Raw genomic sequence first — 23,019 nt, forward strand, 5'->3', positions numbered from 1 at the left:
TTAACAAATAGAACTTTATTGTGAAGTGTTACCAATTGTTTGTCCATCCAAATGGCTGGACAAGTATGAGTTCTTTGTTCTTACGATGTCATATTACTTCAACATTTTTCACTGTTAAATTCTCTTTTCTTTATAACAGGTGCTGGATGAGGCTCTGAAGATCTGTAACTACATTTTCACAATCATTTTTGTGCTGGAGTCCGTCTTCAAGCTTGTCGCCTTTGGATTTCGCCGGTTCTTCAAGGACAGGTAGGAGACATGACGTTCTCAAAAGTTACTGCTCATATCTGAGATACACTCACCTCAGAAAGGATGATTCTTTGTGAATGCAATATGTTTTTTTAGTAGATCAAAGGCCACATCCCTTGAAATGATATTGATGACACAGCTTTGAGATTCATTGGTTTGCCTCAGTCTGTGAGAACCACATTGAGGGCTGAAAAAGCTGGCATCTGTGGTAGAAAACAAAAACCAAATTTATATAATTTGTGGTTGTTAAAATATCTTCGACAATGATGGGTATTTATTCCTCCTAAATGAGTGTAAACGTAGTTTGAAATACCTGACATTACAGTTTTAATGTGCATAGCATTCAGTTTATAGGCAATATTTAACATGTCTATTCTCTATATTGGGTTTGAATGATCCATTACTCTTTTAATTACTCACAAACAATCAGTCAATATGAGAATTAGGTTTAGTGCAAGCAAACAGTACTGAAGTTGAAAGGCCATTAGAAGTTCTCATGTAATTAGCCTTTTCTTTCAATAACATAATGAGCAAATTGACCATGTCAATGTATTCACAGATCACTAATCCATGTAGAAAAAAATGCAAAGCAGCTATTTGCATATTAATGAGAGAACTTTGGCACATAGATAATTGATATTATTAAGTTGGCTTGTGAGAGCCAACTTACTGAAATCCTACTTAAACTTATTATTATACCGATTCTTCTTCTTATTCTTCTTAGCGGTGAAATTTCGGTATCTAACTCCTCCTAGAGCTTTTAAGCTACAGGCACCAAACTCGGCACAGACCTTCAGACTAATCCCGAATAGTGTGCTATATCTTTTCTAACTGATCGGACATACGGTTTTCCTAAAAATGACGATCAAACTCGGAAAAAACTCCCATTGACTTAACATTGCGGAATGTTCAGAAATTTAAATCCCAACTGACATTTTCACACACACAGACAAAAAGGGCCTGTCAGCCCTGCATCTCTCCTCTCTCTCTCCCTCAGAGGATTTATTTTATCAAGCAGCCAAAAAGTAATGACCTAAAATCTTCATAGCCACACGCTAAAACATGCTAAAACGTGCTAGCATCTATCTGAGGGTCAATATCTATCTATCTATCTATCTATCTATCTATCTATCTATCTATCTATCTATCTATCTATCTATCTATCTATCTATCTATCTATCTATCTATCTAGCAACTAAGTTAAACTTTTTTAACACTACACTGTAGAACTGGCTCATTAGAGCCATTCATTTGGGAATCAGACTAAACTGGTCACACTGTAAGTTGCACATTGTAGATTCAAAAGAACCGGCTCATTAGAGTCATTAATTTGGGAATCAGACTACACTGGTCACACTGTATGTTTCACATTGTAGATTCAAAAGAACCGGCTCATTAGAGTAATTTGTTTGGGAATCAGTCTACACTGGTCACACTGTATGTTTCACACTGTAGATTCAAAAGAACTGGCTCATTAGAGTCATTAATATTGTAATCAGATTACACTGGTCACACTGTATGTTTCACATTGTAGATTCAAAAGAACCGGCTCATTAGACTCATTAATTTGAGAATCAGACTACACTGGTCACACTGTATGTTTCACATTTTAGATTCAAAAGAACTGGCTCATTAGAGTCATTAATTTGGGAATCAGACTACACTGGTCACACTGTATGTTTCACACTAGATTCAAAAGAACCGGCTCATTAGAGTCATTAATTTGGGAATCAGACTACACTGGTCACACTGTATGTTTCACACTGTAGATTCAAAAGAACCGGCTCATTAGAGTAATTTGTTTGGGAATCAGTCTACACTGGTCACACTGTATGTTTCACACTGTGGATTCAAAAGAACTGGCTCATTAGAGTCATTAATGTTGTAATCATACTACACTGGTCACACTGTATGTTTCATACTGTAGATTCAAAAGAACCGGCTCATTAGAGTCATTTGTTTGGGAATCAGTCTACACTGGTAACACATGCTAGCATCGCCTAGCGAAGTGCTAAAACATGCTAAAAAAGTGCTAGCATCATGCTAACACATGCTAGCATCGCCTAGCGAAGTGCTAAAACATGCTAAAACGCATCTAGCATCATGCTTAACACATGCTTAGCATCGCCTAGCGAAGTCGCTAAAACATGCTAAAAATGTGCTAGCATCATGCTAACACATGCTTAGCATCGCCTAGCGAAGTGCTTAAAACATGCTAAAAGCGTCTTAGCATCATGCTAACACATGCTTAGCATCGCCTAGCGAAGTGCTTAAAACATGCTAAAAACGTCTTAAGCATCATGCTTAACACATGCTTAAGCATCGCCTAGCGAAGTGCTTAAAACATGCTAAAAACGTCGTTAGCATCATGCTAACACATGCTAGCATCGCCTAGCGAAGTGCTTAAAACATGCTAAAAGCGTGCTTAGCATCATCGTTGACGCATGCTTAGCATCGCCTAGCGAGTGCTTAAAACATGCTAAAAGCGTGCTTAGCATCATGCTGACGCATGCTTAGCATCGCCTAGCGAAGTACTTAAAACATCGCGAAAAGCGTCTAGCATCATCGCTGACGCATGCTTAGCATCACCTAGCGGAGTGCTTAAAACATGCTAAAATCGTGCTTAGCATCATGCTTAACGCATGCTTAGCATCGCCTAGCCGAGTGCTTAAAACATGCTAAAAGCGTGTTAGCGTCATGCTTAACGCATGTTAGCATCGCCTAGCTGAACTGTTAAAACATGCTAAAAGCGTGCTAAGCATCATGCTAACACATCTTAGCATCGCCAAGCCGAAGTGCTAAAAGATGCTAAAAGCGTCATAGCATCATGCTAACACATGCTTAGCATCACCTAGCGAAGTACTAAAAATGCTAAAAGCGTCGTTAGCATCATGCTAACACATGCTAGCATCGCCTAGCGAAGTCGCTAAAACATGCTAAAAGCGTCTTAGCATCATGCTTAACACATGCTTAGCATCGCCTAGCCGAGTCGTTAAAACATGCTAAAAGCGTGCTAGCATCATGCTAACGCATGCTAGCATCGCCTAGCGAAGTGCTAAAACATGTTAAAAACGTGCTAGCATCATGCTGACGCATGCTAGCATCGCCTAGCGAAGTGCTAAAACATGCGAAAAACGTGCTAGCATCATGCTGACGCATGCTAGCATCGCCTAGCGGAGTGCTAAAACATGCTAAAATCGTGCTAGCGTCATGCTAACGCATGCTAGCATCGCCTAGCGGAGTGCTAAAACATGCTAAAAACGTGCTAGCATCATGCTAACACATGCTAGCATCGCCAAGCGAAGTGCTAAAAGATGCTAAAAACGTGCTAGCATCATGCTAACACATGCTAGCATCACCTAGCGAAGTACTAAAAATGCTAAAAACGTGCTAGCATCTATCTGTCTGTCTATCTATCTATCTATCTATCTATCTATCTATCTGAGGGTCAATATTTATCTATCTATCTATTTGAGGGTCAATATCTATCTATCTATCTATCTATCTATCTATTTGAGGGTCAATATCTATCTATCTATCTATCTGAGGGTAAATATCTATCTATCTCTCTATCTATCTATCTATCTAGCAACTAAGTTAAACTTTTAACTACTTTAAACTACAAACTACTTTAAACTTTAAACTAATTTAAACTTTAAACTAATTTAAACTATAAACTAATTTAAACTTCAAACTACTTTAAAATTCAAACTAATTTAAACTTTAGACTAATTTAAACTTTAAACTAATTTAAACTATAAACTACTTTAAACTTCAAACTACTTTAAACTTCAAACTTTCTGGTCCAAACTTTCACAAGCCAACTTAAAGTTTGTCTCGACTAACTTTTTCTAGTTTTAAAATGGATCTCTCAACAAATGTGTTCAAACTTTTACACCTTCACCTCTAGAACAGCATATTGTGAAATGTCTAACAGCAGTTTCAAGTTTAAGAGCTTATTGATTTAAAACATTGGAAATTACTGCTACTTGGATCAGATTTTTCATGCAATATGCTCCAAGTCCACAATAATTGAAGATAAATGTACACTTTGTTCTCTGGGTAATAATTTGACTTACATTTCTCAACATATCTAATGAAACACCTCTCATGGCTTTAAGCCCTAGACAATTGAAGTGTCCTAAAACAGGCTCTGTTGCTCACCCATCATGACAGTGTAATATTTGACCCTCAGAGGGAGTTATTTGATGTTAGCCACAAAGTTTGAAGCCATTTTTAGACAATGAAAATATTTTTATGAGAAACATGGTGTAAAAGAAAAATCCAGAGTAAAAGAAAGGGTTCCCCTTCTGTCACTCACTCGACGTTGTGTCAAATGTAGCGACACAAGGGGTCTTTCTTGAGAGCCTTGCGAACCTATGAACTTGAGAAAAGGCCAATGAAAAATTGGCAAACAGAATTTGCATGTCCCACTCCCGGACATACGGGTATAAAGGGAAGCGGTCGTGCGTCTGTCAGTCAGATTTTTTCTTCGGAGCCAAGCGGTTGTGCAGCAGCAAGCTGAGTCTCACTACTGCTCCACTCACCTCTGTTGGCGAAGCACTGCTGTTGGATCTGCAACGTTTCTCCAGCGGCTTTCTCCTTCACTGCACGCTGTGTAGTCCATGCCCCTGGCCGCTCTACAGCGCTACTCTCTAAAAGATTGTTCCTCCTAAAAGAGTTTTGTTTTCTCTAAAACAGTTTTCACAAAGAGCAATACACAACAGGCAGTGAATGTTCTTTTCAGGACGCGTCTTTTTAAATATGTCTTTCCGCCTCTGTGTAGTTCCTGAATGCAGCGGTTTTCTCCCTGCTCCTGACGGTCATAAGCGCTGCCTCGCGTGTCTGGGCTGCGATCACACGGAGGCAGCATTTATGAATGGTTTATGTTTTCATTTCGATCATGGCTTTCTCCCTTTCGATGGAAAGCCACTTCAGCCGCCCCCCCCCGCGGGATTAAGGCCAGTGCAGCGGGCGATGAAGGCAATTTGGGGAGAGCAACAGGCTCGGTTTTGCCGGGTAAATCCCCACGAACCACTCAACCCCCCAGCACGCTCGTTTGCTTCCGTCCGAGTCCGATGCAAGACCGGCTCGCCTTATGGCCAGTCCGTTGTCTCATTCGGACCCCGCGAGCTGGAGGATGATTGCGCCGCTGCATCGGAGAGTGTCACAGCGACGCCTGGTGCTAATGACTCATCTGGGCTGCCACCTTCGGGTCTGTACACTATGCTTTCCCGGGCCGCTTTTGCGCGAGGCTGGACTGGAAACTTTCGCCTCACCCCTCACAGCTAGTCAATTGGTTCCTTTGGTCAGGGTGTCAGGGCGCAGCTCATAGCCACGCCCCCTGCCGGTTCCTTTCTTCCCGGAAGTGCATGACGAGCTGACAAGCTCGTCACCCTCGTAGTCCAGGAATGTCACCTGTGGCAGAACATGGTTGAGATGCGCAACGTTTACAAGGTTTGCCTTCTTAACGCCCCCGTCTCCAAGCTTGGCCTCTTCGCCCAGCAGCCGAGGGCATCCCCCTGCATTCAAGCAACAGGCAGCTCTACCTCAACCCAGGCCCAGCTCTCAGCCCCAGCATCGAGCACCTCGCAAGCGGTGCATGCCCCCGTCTCCAGGACTCCCTCTTGGACCTGGAAGGCTCCTAAGCACTCCTGAGACGGAAGCCCCAGGGAGTCAGACGTTCACTCCGGAGCTGGTATAAAGACCACTCCGTCGCCTGGTCGAGGGCCGACATGAAAATCCTTGTTTTCCCCACGTTGTTAATAAGAGCAATTTCCTCACTTCCTGGGTCATCAAGCCTGTGCGCACCATTCTCCCGGCACCAGAAACCACTGTCCTGGCTCCCCAGACGCAGTTACTTTGCCTCTGGACCACCGACTGCCTATCCCTGGCAGGCTTGTGCTGATGAGTTTCGAGGACGTCTTCACAGGACCTCCTCCTCAAAAAGTCTATAACCTGCCCCCTGCCGGTTGCGCGGAGGCAGGTAAGTGCTTTGAGTCTTTTCTCAGCACCCAAGCCTCGGGAAGCGCTTTGCAGTGAAAAAAGTTCTTCAGTAATTCATTACATTAAATACATTTCCATTTTTATTTTGTTCCAATTTCCCTAGAATAAATTAGTTTGTTCTCTTAAACACATGGGATTGAAACAGTGCTCTATTTACATATTGTTTTGCAATATTCAGATTTTTTGTGCATAAATATCATTTGTAACTTGGATGGTAAAATTACTATTGACATATCCCTCAATTTGGATATTTGGGGCTTAAGAAACCCCTGATCATTCCGACATGGCAGCATTACTCTCTGTTCTTTTAATTAACCTAACAAGTGTCTTTATGCAGGTGGAACCAGTTGGATCTTGCCATTGTGCTGTTGTCTATCATGGGCATAACTCTGGAGGAAATCGAGGTCAATGCTTCCCTTCCCATCAACCCCACCATAATTCGCATAATGAGAGTTCTGCGGATCGCTCGTGGTTTGTATCTTCTCCTTTCTTGTATTCTACACTCACTGCCATTTTTCTTCCCTGCAAAAATGTAAATTATCTCACCACTCCTCCTGTTAGCCTCAGCAGATCAGGCTGTGTTGTGTATGTCACCCTTGGGATCCCTCGGAAAGTGTTCAGATGGCTTTAATGAGAAATTCATTTTGCACAACCATTCTACATCTTATTCTTTATCTAATGAAAGAGCTGCTGGAGGAGTCTTTTTTGGTTATTCCCTGAATAGAGATGCCCAAGCAAACACACCTGCTCAAATGTCTGTACGCCCATACGCTTGTGCGTGTATGTGTATGCACATACAGTATGCATGGTACAGTAGGGGTGGATTTATATTGAAACTGATAGATTCAACATATACGTTTTCTGTTTGTTATTTGAAAATTACTAAGGGTCACTTTTGCCATGCCTTTATGTAAAGATTTTTTTTTTTTTTGGTACCCTTGTGCCAGACCAGGGATGTAAAGTAATAGTAATTTCAGAATTGATTTGAGATTCAGATATGTTGAAATATTTGTGTGACTACACCGTATATGACCACCCCACTGAATATGATGTATTCATTATAACTATAAAAACGAAGTTAGATACACTGTCAGTTTACAGTCTACAGTCTACTTCTACAGATTGGACAGTTATGAAATAGAAATTATCATTCATGTTGTATATATAAAACATAAGGCCTTTGTAATTAAATGTGTACGTGTAATTTATTTCTGCACTTGCCTTCACATTTAAGTAATATCTATGAATTTCTACTTCCTAATTGCAGAATTATTATTTAAATCAGGTTTAAATAAACAAAACCTACTTCACTATCCTAAACCTTAAACCAGAACCTAACAAATACTGTCATAAAAAGCCAATATTTGATGCAACCACGCCATTTTGTGGTGTATGACACTTTCAGCTCACGTGTCAACTCACGTTCTCTTCAGGACTTTGATCCCACTTAAACAAATTTGAAAATGTAGTTAAAATTATAATATAGCATGAGGAGCAGAGTGAAAAGTAAGTGTTTATGAACTGATAATCTGCCGTTTTACGCATGATTTCAGTGAAAGGGGATAGAAGTAATTGTTGTTTTAGCACCTCTAGTGTTCGTTCCACCAGGAAATTGCTGTGTTACCTACAACAGGCCACATAAAAATAATTTTGCAAAAATGTATTTATTGTAACATGATTCTATGACAAGGTTGCAAATGCCACTGGAGGAGAAATATGACAGTCGTCAGAGACAGTAATATGGCGACTCAACAAACCAGTCTAATTTAACAACATCCTATATTGATTTAATTGTAGTTAAGACAAAAATAAGTTTTACTTTTTTAATACTTAAGTAACATTTTTTGCTTTCAAGTATGTTTTTGGCTAGATACTTTTAATTGAGTAAAAGTTTCAGTCTGTATCCATACTTTCACTTAAGTGTAATTTCTGAGTACTTTTTATACCCTTAAACTATGAAAATAAATCATAAGAATATAAATTATTACATGTTTACATCTAGGATGATCTAAAGAAAGATAAACTACATACACGTAAACTATTTCAATATGTATTTTGTGAAAATATGATACATTTAATTATTCTATAATTGTTACACATTTCCACCACAAAGAACAATTTTGCACTGACAGTGTTAAGGTAGTGTCCCATTTTACCAAGAAGACAACATGTGGTGTTTGAAGAAATCGGATAAAAATCATGTTAAATATCAATTTCCAATTAAGCTGTAATTTTATCAAAATATGGAAAAATATTTAATATATGTATTTTGGTTACAAACATTTCAAGCAATACAATTACACTCAGCAAGACAAGACAAGAGTCTTCATTTTTATAAAAAAAATCTTCGATTATTAATGAATGCAAAAGGTATCGATCCCAAGCCTAAAGTTTGTTTAAAAAAAAAAAGAAACAACCACAAGTTCAAGAAACACCCTAACACAGTTGCCAATTTCCTCCTGAATTCATTCAGACATTACTTTAATAAAAAGTCACAAGCATCATCCACTTACGGCACTGATTGCAATTAACCCAGCCTTCACAGCTCCTTGTCTTCCACGGCTGAATTGCCATGTCATCAACATGATTAAAGCTCTGAGTGTGTAGTGCATGACCCCAATAATAACATGGTTTTATCTGACCACTGTGAAAATTACAGGAGAATTACATTCCTCTGGCAAATTATAAAGAAGCAGTGCATCCACTGTGTGTACAATTATAAGATGAGTCACATATATGTTTTCCCAGTGCTATCTAAGGGATTTACAAAAATCACTATACAAACACTTAAGGGACATGTTATACACTTCAGGCCAAGTTACTGAATATGATCATGACAGCAATACCATGTTGACTAGGCCCAGATGGAATCTGAAGTTTTTCCCCCCACAATTTCTATGCTAATTTTGGAAAGAAAGAAAAAAATCAGTGGAATTCTGCAGAATGTATTTAAACATGGTAAAATTAATTAAACGGAGCTGACAGTACTACACTCTTATTGGTAGCTGATATCATCATAAATAAAACAAATAACCGTATACGTGTAGAACTTTGTGAATGGTAGATATTTCAGTTCTGCAGAGATTTCTGTGTAGTTCTGTATCGATCAGATGATAAACTGTATTTGCAGCTTATTTTACATAAATGGGCTGGGTGAACTGGGGAGAGAGAGCTATGCATTTAATTTTTGCATTGTAGATCAAACTAATTTATTTCAAAAGATCAAGGAAAGTGGTTTCCATGATTTGTCACTTTTAAGTCTTCTGATTAGTGCACTTAATATTCAAATATTTTTTCTACTCAAAAGTACATATACAGTACATACTGTTTTATTTATAATTATTTTGCTGAGCTGATTTGTTATTAGTACAGTATGATGATAAACATGGGCTGATGTGAACATCCTCTTTTTTCAGTTCTGAAGCTGCTAAAGATGGCCGTGGGAATGCGAGCTCTGCTTGATACCGTGATCCAAGCCCTGCCTCAGGTACTACTCAGAACTTTTCCCCTCTCTCTGTCTTATTTATTTCATAAAGTTCTGCTCTCCATTCATTCACTGTATCCTGTGCTGTGAGAGAGCTCCTAACCCCTGTGGGCTATTCTCCTGGGGGCCCTCCACTTTCCACAGGCCTCATTTACATAGACAATCTGCCATGAAGAGGCCTCAGTGGTATAGATGGCTCTGATGTGCTGCTTGGAGAATAGCAAAAATTCCAATGACAAAAATCTCCAGCACACACATTTTTCGATAGCATCAGTCTCCACCATCACCTGCCGGGTTTTTAATTGGAAACATGCTGCACTGCAGGACATTCTTTTAATTCCAATCTCTCCTCAGATATGCTCATAGATAATTAGACATTTAATTCTAATTTTGACTGATTGTCACTAATTGGATTACATAATGTTAAGCTGTCTTCTGGCTCAGTAATGCCTCCTAACTCCCTTACTTTGACTTTTGCTGTTGCACAGTCTGTTCTTTTGCATTAAAGTTGACATTTGTGGTTCCGGGCCATTAATCCACCCATCCATAATTTGGGATAGGTGATCTGGAACGATGTTCTGAGATATCCTACCAGATTGTGTAAACTTGACCGTTAATCACTGTGAATCCTGCCAGTGAACAGTGCACTTAAGAGAGATTAGGGTGGGAAAATAGCCAAAATTAGAAAAATAAATTTCAGTGTAATTGGATATGTCAACATACCTTTTGGATCACAGCACTTTAATCTGCTTTTCTTCATGCCTTTCTGTTTTCCTCTAAATAGTGCGTGATCCAGTTCAGATCTGTGTTCACATTAGTTGTACACTATTCAGAATTGAACTGAGTTTAATTTGAATCCTGCACTTTAATTGAATTTGAATAGAGGTAGCAAACAGGATGCAGAATATTAATATGAAATTCAGTTTAAGGAAGAGTAATTAAAAGGGTATGAAATTCATATAACTGCTGTAATTGCAATTTTTAAATCCATTCCCTTTTTCTGAATAAATTATGATATACATATTATCATACATGGGAATTTTAAAACATTGGATGATAAAAATTCATGTTTTAAAATGTAAAACCCTTAGAAATGTGTATTTAATTAAAATATATTTCACTATTTATAAACAATAAAATGATTGTAACAAAGTTCAATGGAAAGGAGGCGGCGAGAACCGGCTTGACAATATAAATAATATTTAATGGTTAATCTAACCAAAAATACAAACACATACAGGGCAGCTGCTTATAGTTATCTCTCTCTAACTGCTGCCTCTGGTCACCTTTATCCCACTCGGGCTTGATCATCCTGATTAGGGGCCGGATGTGCAGCATCACGGGCCAGCCCCGCCCTCCACCCTGCAACAATAACTATATATCTAATTAGACAAAATCACTGATGTAATGATGTTTTGTGCAAAGATTGTGTATATATGTATATTAAAGAAGCCAATTCTTACATTCTGAATTTTGTTATAACGCAATGATCACTACCCGATGTTTTTTGCACCCATGGGTATATAGTTTGCAGTTCTATAGACAATGCAGACTCTTATCAGTGAGACAGCTGACATTTTCTCACATATTGACTCTCTTATTGGCTCCACACAGTTTCTCTCATGCTCCATGAAAAACTCTCCTGGCTTTCTCTCTCTCTCCTCTCTCTCTACAGGTGGGGAATCTGGGTCTTCTCTTCATGTTGCTCTTCTTCATCTTCGCAGCTTTGGGAGTAGAGCTGTTTGGTGATCTGAGTAAGCACAACAAATACATTAATAACAAAATTTTTCCACATGGTCTATTTCACTCACAGATAACACACCAGGCATGTGAAATGGAAACAATTGTCACAGTGGCGAACTTCATGACCAAATTGTTTTCAATTCAGGACAGTAATATTGTTCATATCACATATATTAAAGATTGTCATATATTGAGTCAAGCATGTTTATGTCTATTAAATCATACAGTGCACAATAGTGCCAGAAGAGCTTGTTTTGACATGCAGGAAAAAGAAAAAAAAAAGGCTGCCAGTTAATACAGTAGTTTCAACATCATCTTCCCACAGTTTAGAACCACTGAATAGGCAGTGGCTATTTACTAATCTGACCACCAAAGACAACAATTTTAACCTGAATGCACAAGGCTTTTTTTTTTTAAACAGACACTGCACCCTTACGTTAGAACACAACTTCATAGAGTCAGACTAACCAGAACAATTTTTATATTATCTATGACCTAGTATCAATAACACAGATTTTTTATAAATACATGAACTTACCTTTACCGGAACACAAAATCCATGTGTCTCTCCTTGCGAATGAATATCTCAGTCACTTTGTTGTAAAAGTCGCCCACTTGTTGAAGTTTCAATAGACGCTCTTTCTCGATATTTTATTGAAATTAACTTTGCTAAATCCACGTAGGTCAGATACTTTCACTGTAGATATCCATTTAAGCACTTAACACATTATTTATGTGAACTTGAACGTATTGGCACATAATAAAAATCAGATTACGTCACTGAAGGAAGGAGCTTCTGATTGGCTTACTCATTTTGGTAAGCATGCTTATCTTGGCCATTTGTAGTAGCAGGCATGATTCAATTTGAATGAACATACAGTGTTGAATGAAAGGGCAGTAAACAATGGAATCGGAGAAAGCATAAAGGCGGGTGCACACTGTATACCGATTTATAATAGTCCTTTATGATTGTTGCTTGTCAGACTGTACGATTTGAACGCAATGATATCGGCATGGTTTACTGTGCGACATTATGTCAGACTGCACAATATACATCGTAGCCGAATGTTGTCCCAATCGTTCCGATCAGTGAATGTGACTCACGTTTACAGGAGTGTTGCGGAATAGAAACAAATGGCGAAATTTGCTCACCACGGAGGACCGTATTTTTTTCTCTCTCTGAAAGTCGGGACATCAGCATTTCCATTGCTCCAATACCACTCCATCACGAGCATAGGCTAACATTTACAAGAAAGATGGATTTTGGCAAATAGGCCAATAAAAAGACAGCTTGATCACAAATACAGAAAATGACAGATGTTGAGAATAAACGTGAGTGTGGGAGGTAGCCTAATAATGAGCTTCCACAAGCAAATATGAATTGTGAAAATAAAAAGTCTTGAGGCACGAAAAATTACAAACTTCTCCGTTCACATTGGAGGAAACAAAAAAGGTGGGTTATAGTACGTCTTTCTCCTCTTTTAGATTAGTAACCTATAGGCTACGCTAAATTTTGAAAATTCATAAAGGCTGATAATATATCACGCTAGCAAATTCCCTATGGATTTATACTTACCAGTATACAATGTTCAATCTTTCTATTTTATTTTATTTATTTAATATAAATCAAATTGGAGTGGTGTGAATCTTAACTAAAGATGTTTACAGATGTTTAAAGTTATTAAAAGTAAAATAGTAATTATTATAACGTTGTAAAGAAAATGCATGATAAATATAAAGAAAAATAACGAGAAAATGCTATCATTTATTTATTTTCGTCTTGTAAGATATTTATTTAATTAGGAGAATAATGCTTTCATATTGCTGACGTGTTGCAGTTTTCTCCAAGTATTTTCTGCTTATTTATTTATTAAAACATTTTATATAAAATTAAAGAAGAAAAATCATTGAAAGTGCTTGAGTAGAGTGAGAACTGGGCACAAATGCAAGCAATGGTGCAAACGCGGTGGAGGTTTCTTTTGGGTGCGAGAGAGGAGCAGAAGTCTCATCCTGTCGTAATAGCAGTCACACTGTACGGCTACGATGCTCAATTTCAGACACTGCCAGTACATCGTCAGATGCTGAGGATCATCGCAAAGGCTATTAATCGGCCGTGTGTGAACATGTCACACTGAACGTTGTAAGATTGCCGATTTTACCCTGCGATGAGAGAAATCCTTTAGGATTCCCGAAATTTGTCTCAGATAGCAGAATCGTGGCCAAAATCGTACAGTGTGCACCCACCTTAACATTAAGTGCTTATACCTGAGTGTGACTCCAAAGCGAATAAATGATTAACTGTCTGTGCTGCTCAAATGAGAGGAAAGATGAAAAATTTTAACACAATCAGTAGTTTATATTAATAATTTTATTTAAATATTTCATATTGTCATTTTTATATTCACCCTTCTGTTAGGTAAGCGCTGCTTACCTTTTTTATATGGACGGCACGTCCCTGACACACAGTTGCAGATACAAGCCTATGCACAACTTAAGATTTTCCTGTCTATGTTTTATTTCCATGGAATTCTACGGAAGAGGATTAGGGCCAAGCAATAATAAAAAAAAATAAAGCCATCTCGAGATTAAAGTCATTATAATGCGAGATTAAACTCGTTAAATTTCGAGAAAAAAGTCGAAATACAATCTTGAGAATAAACTCATTAAATATCGAGGATAAAGTAGTTGTGTTTCGAGAAAAAACTTGTTAAGTTTAATCTCGCATTATAATGACTTTATTCTCGATATTTAATGAGTTTATTCTCAAGATTGTATTTCGACTTTTTTCTCGAAATTTAACGAGTTTAATCTCGCATTATAATGACTTTATTCTCGATATTTAATGAGTTTATTCTCAAGATTGTATTTCGACTTTTTTCTCGAAATTTAACGAGTTTAATCTCGCATTATAATGACTTTATTCTCGATATTTAATGAGTTTATTCTCAAGATTGTATTTCGACTTTTTTCTCGAAATTTAACGAGTTTAATCTCGCATTATAATGACTTTATTCTTGATATTTAATTAGTTTATTCTCAAGATTGTATTTCAACTTTTTTCTCGAAATTTAACGAGTTTAATCTCGCATTATAATGACTTTATTCTTGATATTTAATGAGTTTATTCTCAAGATTGTATTTCGACTTTTTTCTCGAAATTTAACGAGTTTAATCTCGCATTATAATGACTTTATTCTCGAGATGGTTTTATTTTTTTATTATTGCTTGGCCCTAATCCTCTTCCGTAGAATTCAAAATGTGTTTATTGATTTTTTTTCAATATTGATTTTTTTCAATATTGATTTTTTTTTATTTTTTTTTATACTATTTTACTCAATGCCATTCACACGTACTTGTTTTTGAATCTTTCTGCACTGATTCTCATATCGTTTTTCCCTGAAAACATGTGGTTAATAGATGTCTTTGACCTTTGCACTGTATCTCACAGTTTTTTTTTTTTTTGAACTTTCTGTTCCATGCATTGCTATCTCTCTAGCTTTCTTTAGCGCTAGAGTGCTTTTGGTCTGAATGGCACATTAGTAACACTGATTAGGCTATTGGTGATGTAACCTTTTTTGCATTATGCATTATTGTGCATTATGTTTTAAAGACCACATGAAATCGACTGACAAGTACAGAAATCTTTACTATGTTGATGAATTTCCGAATGAAACAGGAAGTCTTAGGCGGGACTTGGCTTACCAGTATTTTAAAAGAAAATGGTCCATAGAGTTTAGTTTACATGAACCATGATTTTCTACTAGCTATTTGATTGCAGGTGGATTAAGTGGAAGGACAATTCTACTTCTAGAGAGTATTTGATTGGACAAACAATCTAATGCAATTATTTTTGTCAATATTGTTTTTCCAGAATAGGTCAACTATTTAAAAATGGTAAATGAATCTATCTGCTGAAAGCATCTATATCTCTCCATCTGTTGAATGTAGGAATACACTAGCATACAGATGGATTCAGTCCTATTAGATATTGATTTAAGAATTATTTAAAAGTTACAAAACTCTAATTTTGATTTCATGACGTTTTAAAATGGCTTTATTTATTATTATTATAATTATATGTTTTAAATTGTTTGGGGATCACCTTGGTATATTTTAGAAAGTTTTCCAATCTTGTCATCCTTGCAAAATAAATACCTGCAGTAGATTTTTTCAAGAATATGTGGCAGAAGATTTGGCACAGGTTTACTGAATACAGCCAGCCATGATTCATTTCAGCTCAGCACAATGCCAGGGCTGATGTCATTTCCATTTCCAATCAGGCGACTCAAGATAAACGTAGAGACTTCATAATTCACATCCAGCTTTACAATGCTGTCCAAGTGCAATATATGCTGGCTGAATGAACTGAGGTTAACCATCTGCAGGGCACACTTTTCCTCCTTCTCAATCAACATCTATATAGGGGATAGGCCACAATGGTTGACATGTTGACTAATTGTCCAACAACCGACTGTCAGGAAAAAAACCCAGGAGAGCAGGATACAAGTGCAGTTTGGAGTTTAGGCAACAGTACAGTTTAAATGACAAAAATCCAGCAATGAGTACAGGCATAGGTCAGGCGATTTGCAGACAAGGATAATTAGGCTAGAAGCAAACTCATGGTCAAAAACATTCAAGGTATATCATCAAGGAATCAGGTAGAACTATGAAGGCTTGGTAACGTCTTAGACACAAGGAATATAGCGTATACTTCGCAGTGAGTGAACGTGACAGAGTCTATTATAAGGGTGCAGTGATAGCTGTGGTGATGTCGTGCAGCTGAGGCTGATTAGAATTCTGTTGATTGGGATCGAGGTGGTGAATGTGAAATGGAGTCTGGGGTTGCCATATTTGGATGCTGCTGTGACTAATGGGAATCGGAGTTCATGACAGAACCCTCCCCCAAAGGTCTCGCCCCATGAGCACTATTTCTCTTAGGTGTCACCCTAGGGCAAGGACCTCTGTCCCGCCATGAAGCATTGCATTTTTAAGACTTAAAAGACTTTAAGACATTTAATCTTAACTTTTAGAGAACCAGGTTTCTGTTCCAACATGTTACACTCAAAAACACATTTCATGTCTACCCCTTTTGAAAAAAAAACAGCATTTACTTTTGATGTTGGTCTCCAAATTAGTATGTCTTAATTAGCTTTACCAGCAAGTCTGCCTGGTTAATCAGCTTCATGCTTGTTTACCTGTTTTTTAGTTGTTTTTTTTGGTGAAAAATACCATACAAAGCCATGCCAGCTTGGACCAACATTGAAGACTAGCTGGTCTAAACTGGTCATTTCAGCAAGGATGTGTTCACAAGGGTTAGGTGAACCCAAAACCAGCCTAATTATACAAGGCTTCCTAAAGACTGATTAGTCAACTAGGTGTTAGTGAAGCCCAAAATATGGAGTTTTGCGCATCCTTAATCTATATTTCTGACTTTTGTTTGTGTCCCAGTATGTGACGAGCGGCACCCCTGTGAAGGTCTTGGCCGTTACGCCACATTCAAGAATTTTGGCATGGCTTTCCTTCTCCTATTCCGTGTTTCCACTGGGGACAACTGGAATGGCATTATGAAGGTGGGACATAGAGTCAAATCTCCTTGCATGGTGCTGAATTTCAATGATGTCCATTGCTTTTTTCAAATGCTTTACACGCTGTGTACACTCATTTGCAACCTTCTCACCTCTACCAGCATAATTGTACTCTCTCTGTCCACATCATAGGACACACTGCGAGACTGCTCCCAGGACACAGGCATCTGCTACAACACGGTGGTGTCACCCATTTACTTTGTGTCCTTCGTGTTGACAGCTCAGTTTGTGCTGGTCAATGTGGTGATCGCTGTGCTTATGAAGCACCTGGAGGAAAGCAACAAAGAGGCCAAGGAGGAGGCGGAAATGGAAGCTGAGCTGGAGCTTGAGACTGTAGGTGGAGATGGCGGAATGTCCCGAGGGCATATGCCACCTCTGGGGCTTGGAGATGTGGGTGGTACTGGGGGGTCATCATGGATCTCCAGAGGCTCTCAGGAGCTGTCTGGAACCATGTATCCAACAGAAAGCCCACCAACAGACATATGCAGAGACTCAGAAGACCACATAAAGGCAGATTCTGATCCTCCTCATAATATGGCGCCACCATTAGAGGTGAGTGAAGATGCTGGCTTTGAAGTCGGTGTGTGTACTTCCCTTTATATCATGCCTATCAACGCCTTTCTGTCCCTTCAGTCATGACTATATTCACAATATAGCATGGTCTATCATACCTTATTGATTATATATATATATATATATATATATATATATATATATATATATATATATATATATATATATATACAGATAAATGCACCCCATTTATTTAGAGGCATGCTAATTGTTCACTTTAAGAAATTTTTGTTCAGTCAGTGAACTAGAATCACTTCTTCCTTCAGTAATTCAACATTCAAATTACCTCCCTAAATCTTCATTTCAGGGCAAGACTTAGTATACCAACATACAAATATCTTTGTCACAAAATATCCAGAATATTTTACATATGTATTCACTAATTCATATTTTAATAATCAACTGTTCATTAGTTCCAAAAATATGTCTGTCAGGAATGCATAAGGTTTAATTATTGTCATTGTCATAGTCATTTGCTTTTCAAATCATTACTAACATGCATTAGTTTTAAATAAAATACAATACTAGACTACTTGTTATTTTTAGAGAGGGGAACTTCATGAGTTTCTGTTGCTTTGCAAGGAGATGTGCCGGTTTGTTTCACCACTAAAAACATAATGGGTTAGGTTAGGTTAAATTAGACTGGTGCCATGCATGGGGAGGTAGTGATGTTGGCGTTTTTTAATGCACGCTGGCTATTTCCAGAATGCGAGTCATTTTCTTTTTTACAGTATCACTGCAGCTACCTTCTGGAGTGTGGTAGTGTCTAAACGTTTTGCTCATCAATAGGACAAATCTCAATAGAGTTCTAGTGCCCCCTTTTGGATCTCATTGGTAGTTTAAAATCCAGTCTTTAACTAACTTTTGTGTCTTAGTAGTTTTACAGCATATAAAATCAGATCACCACATAATACATTGTACTTCCTGTTTAACTTGCATTTATAATGAATTTTTAGTACTTCTGGTTTAACTAAATTTTAAAGGAATAGTTCACCCCAATATTAACATTATGTCATAATTTACTCACCTTCATATCTTTCCAAACCCGTATGACTTTCCTCAATGGAAAATTAAAATACAATTTTAAGATAGTACTTGTCACTCTTTTCTTGTCACAATATGTGAGGAACATATTGAAATGTAAGACATTATTCACTGACAATCTTCTCCGCCATTGAGCTATTAACCTCTATGAAAGTGTGATTAAACTGAATGACTGAAGTGGGTATCATAATGCAACAGCGGCTCAATTAGAATTTTCAAAATCACAATATCGTTATGTTTTTATGTTGCAAAAATATAAATAATCACAAAATAAAGGTTTAAATCCAATACCTTCTGAGCTGGCTGTTTTGATACAGCAAAGTGGTACTGTTTTGTGATGTTAAACATAGAATGCAATAAACTACTTAGTCCACTTAAGCCTTCTCCAAGTTCTCCCATCACTAATTCTCACCACTTCCGAAGCAACAAAGTGAAAGGACTAGTTTTTTAGAACCATTTTTGATGTGACTCAGAATCCCATGCAGTATTGCAAAGTAAACGACATGGCCGTGCACATACCAGCAATCAGGTTCGTAATCACTTTTGATCTATCATAGAATCATTATAAATATTTTAAAATCACAAGCTGTATTTAATATCATTAAGTTCCTTCCTCCACCTGCTGTGAAGTTTAAGGCAGCAGTTTTTTTTTTAATACAGCACACATTAACAACTCACAGTGGAGGATTAGTCAGTAAAGTAAGCACTTATGTGTGAAGATGTTAACTAGTTAACTGCTGTGACCGGATCATAGAGTCAGTAAGTTGAAATTGATAACTAGTCTAATTTGTGAATGATTGTTTCAGACCAGTTTTGTGAACTGGATCAAATGATTCATTGAAAAAACAGACTCAAAAACAACTCAAAATGAACTCTCATGAAGTGCCACAGAGAGCTAGGGCGGATGCAGAGATTTGCAGTGAATAACAAATTTTGGTCTGTTCCTCACACAAAGCTTTTATTTTACTTCAGAAAACTTGGAATATAGTACACAGTTATATGTGGACCAATTTGATTATACTTTTATGATGTGTTTCCATCCTTTTTGAAGCTTGAAAGCAACTGATAAATAATGTAAATAATGACAAATAAAAGGTTTGGTAGATTTTCACCTACCTTGATAGTTGTTTACTTCTCTCCTCTCTTCATTTCTCTTCTTTGTTTTTCTCTCTTTGTACTGTCATTCACATCATGCCTTCTCTGCCTCTGTCTCTGTCTGCTTTCTCCCTCACTTTTGGTAATTCATTATGTCTACCACATGCTACGGCTTTTAGCGGAGGCCAATGTTAGACTCAGTTTCCCTGGTGATACAGGGCTCACTGGAAGGAGAGCTCAGCATCATGGACAACCTGTCTGGCTCCATCTGCCACTTCTACGCTCTGCCCCCCCTTCCCAGAAAGCACTGCACTGAAAAAAAGGTCAATGGCTTCCCCGTTCACCCAGCTTTACCTTATACCACACTCAACCTGTATCCTCTCTCTCTGTCTCTCTATGGCTTTTCACACTGCACTTGGGTTATCATAATTTTAAAACTTGTTTTAAGGTCACTTTTACTCATCACCAGGATCACACTCACTGAGCACTTTATTAGGAACACCTGTACACCTACTTATTCATGTGATACTCTAATCAGCCAACTGTGTGGTAGCAGTGAATTGAATGAATGAATTAATAAAATCATGCAGATACGGGTCAGGAACTACTACGGGTCAGTTAATATTCATGTCCACCATCAGAATATGGAAAAAATGTGATCTCAGTGATTTTGAACATGGCATAATTGTTGGTGCTAGATGGGCTGGTTTGAGTATTTCTCTAACTGCTGATCTCCTGGTATTTTCACGCACAACAGTCTCTAGAAATTACTCAGAATTGTGCCAAAAACTAAAAATATCCAGTCCTGCAGATGGAAACGCCTGGTTGATAAGAGGTCAACAGAGAATGGAAAGACTGGTGCAAGCTGACAAAGCCTACGGTAACTCGGATAAACACTCTGTACCATTGTAGTGAGGAGAATAGTATCTCAGAATACACAAAACATCAGACATTTAGGTGGATGGGCTACAACAGCAGAAGACCACATTGGGAACTTTATTAGGACCATAGTGTTCCTAATTAAGTGCTCAGTGAGTGTATGTTTACTCAGGGCTTAAAATGGCCATGGGTTAACAATCACAAGTGTGTAAAGCCATTCTGTCGTTTTCTGTCTCTGGGTGACTTGGATTTTTCAATTGTTAAATAATTGCACCAAAGATTTTGCATTTCGTTTACAAAAGCCCTTCTGCAGTTTGGGATTTTGAGCACTCTTTGGACTCAAAGGCATCAGAGGGCTTGGTTCTGCTTCAGAAATATCCATCTGCCTGTGCATGCTTACTTTATCATCCAATCAGAGGGACTTGAAATTCTCAAGCCAAAAGAGATATTGTGACTCTTGTGTCTTGTTCCAAAGATCATAAATAGCAAGAAGTGATGGACCCATCAGGCTTGAGTCGAAGAGATAATATTTGGATCGATAAAGCACCGCTGTTGAATTATGTATGAAAATCTCTTTTGGTCTGTTTCACAGAAATATTCAAAGCAATTACATTAACATTGCAAATGTAGGTTTCTAAAAGGTTTTTTTTTTTTTTTTAAGTTCTCTATTTGGTGAATTTGCAATGCATTTATGGAAATAGCTGACCTTCTTCTTTCCTCTTTATTTTGATGACTGAAAAATTTTGTTCCAGCACAAGCTCTCAACTGGAGAGTTGGACTGTGCAGTATGCAGTAATTTTGTCTGACACTGTCTCCTAACCTTGCACTGTAAAATTACAAGCAATAAAACCTAAGAGTTTTTGTCCTGACAAGCTGATGCCTGAGCTATCACTTTAAAGAGATAGTTTACCCCAAAATGAAAATTCTCTCATCATTTACTTACCCTCATGCCATCCCAGATGAGTATGACTTCTTTTCTTCTGCAGAACACAAATTCAGATTTTTATAAGATGTTTTGACCAAATTTTTAATGCACCAAAAAGCACATAAAGGCAGAATAAATGTAATCCATAAGACTCCAGTGGTTAAATCCATATCTTCAGAAGTTATATGATAGGTGTGGCTGAGAAACAGATCAATATTTGTCATTTTTTGCTAGACAGCAGGGGGCGATAGATATGCAGAGAAAAATGTGAATCACCAAAAACACAAGAAGAATGTGAAAGTGATCTGTTTCCCTGTTTCTCGTCCACACCTATCACATCACTTCTGAAGATACTGATTTAACCACTATAGCCTTATGGATTATTTTTATGCTGACTTTATTCTGATTTTTGTTTGTTTTTTTAGATTTAAAATTTTGCCACACATTCACTTGCATTGTATGGACCTACAGAGCTGAGAAATTCTTCTAAATATTTTCATTTAAGTTCAATTGTTCATTTAAGGAAGAAAGTTATACACATCTGGGGTTTCATGAGGGTGAGTAAATAATGAGAATTATAATTTTTGGGTGAACTATTGCTTTAGCTTGTCAGATCTGGATGAATTTGTCAATAAGAAGAGAGGTTTGGAAACATTTCTAGTAATTATTACAGTGAAAACGTCCCACAAGGACATTATATATAATGCTGAAATGTAATGCCTTCTTTTGCTATTTCATAGCTTTTAAACTCATGTGTGGATTCTTATTTCAGTATAGTTAGAGTTTTCAGTGTTGTAAGTATTTAGATCGTTAGTTCTGTACAGCAGTACCGCCACTCTCTAAATGCAGAGCATGCAGCCTATGTAGGGCACCAACCCTGATCGTGGAACGCTCGCTCTGTCTGAAACCGCCCCCTATCCACTATATGAGTTTTGCACTATTTAGAGTTTTCGCTATTTTGTAGGAGTGTTTGAATTCTGAGTGAGCCACTCGTTCCCAACTTTTGTTCACTAATTTTTACCCACACTCTATTTTCAAGCATACTCAATGACAATTAATTTCCCACAATCCACCATAGGGAAGATGTACGAGCTGGGAGTTTACTGCTTCCTTCACTCCTGCAATGTTTTATTTCATGCTGAATGTAGTAAATTACTTTTTGACAAATCATTACTGTATTAAATGACATAATAACATATAGAGAGACAAAACATACAGATTAATTTTAAAATGTACTCTTTATTTGATCAAATGTGTTTACTCTTTATATTAACCCTCTGGTGTCTGAGGGTGTTTTGGGCCTTGGAGAAGTTTTGACATGCCTTGACATTTTTGCTTTTTTCAGTTGCTTAAAAACACATTAATGGCTAAAGTCTGGTAACACTGTATTCAAAAATAATTCTGGGCTAAAATAATATGTGAGCAACATGTGTGTA

The 23,019-nt window shown here is 37.6% G+C and overlaps 1 protein-coding gene across 2 annotated transcripts in view; it reads left to right on the forward strand.

The window, feature by feature from the left end:
* LOC127626798 (voltage-dependent T-type calcium channel subunit alpha-1G-like) overlaps nt 1–23,019 on the forward strand; it is a 204,726-nt gene that overhangs the window by 169,346 nt on the left and 12,361 nt on the right. For both annotated transcript variants that reach the window (XM_052102848.1, XM_052102849.1), the window contains exons 25-30: nt 140–249; nt 6,593–6,726; nt 9,672–9,742; nt 11,415–11,493; nt 16,931–17,052; nt 17,200–17,619. In XM_052102848.1, coding sequence (XP_051958808.1) covers nt 140–249; nt 6,593–6,726; nt 9,672–9,742; nt 11,415–11,493; nt 16,931–17,052; nt 17,200–17,619 — 936 coding nt within the window. The remainder of the gene's footprint in view (nt 1–139; nt 250–6,592; nt 6,727–9,671; nt 9,743–11,414; nt 11,494–16,930; nt 17,053–17,199; nt 17,620–23,019) is intronic.

Source organism: Xyrauchen texanus, chromosome 33 (genome assembly GCF_025860055.1).
Source record: "Xyrauchen texanus isolate HMW12.3.18 chromosome 33, RBS_HiC_50CHRs, whole genome shotgun sequence".
Classification (NCBI taxonomy): domain Eukaryota; kingdom Metazoa; phylum Chordata; class Actinopteri; order Cypriniformes; family Catostomidae; genus Xyrauchen; species Xyrauchen texanus.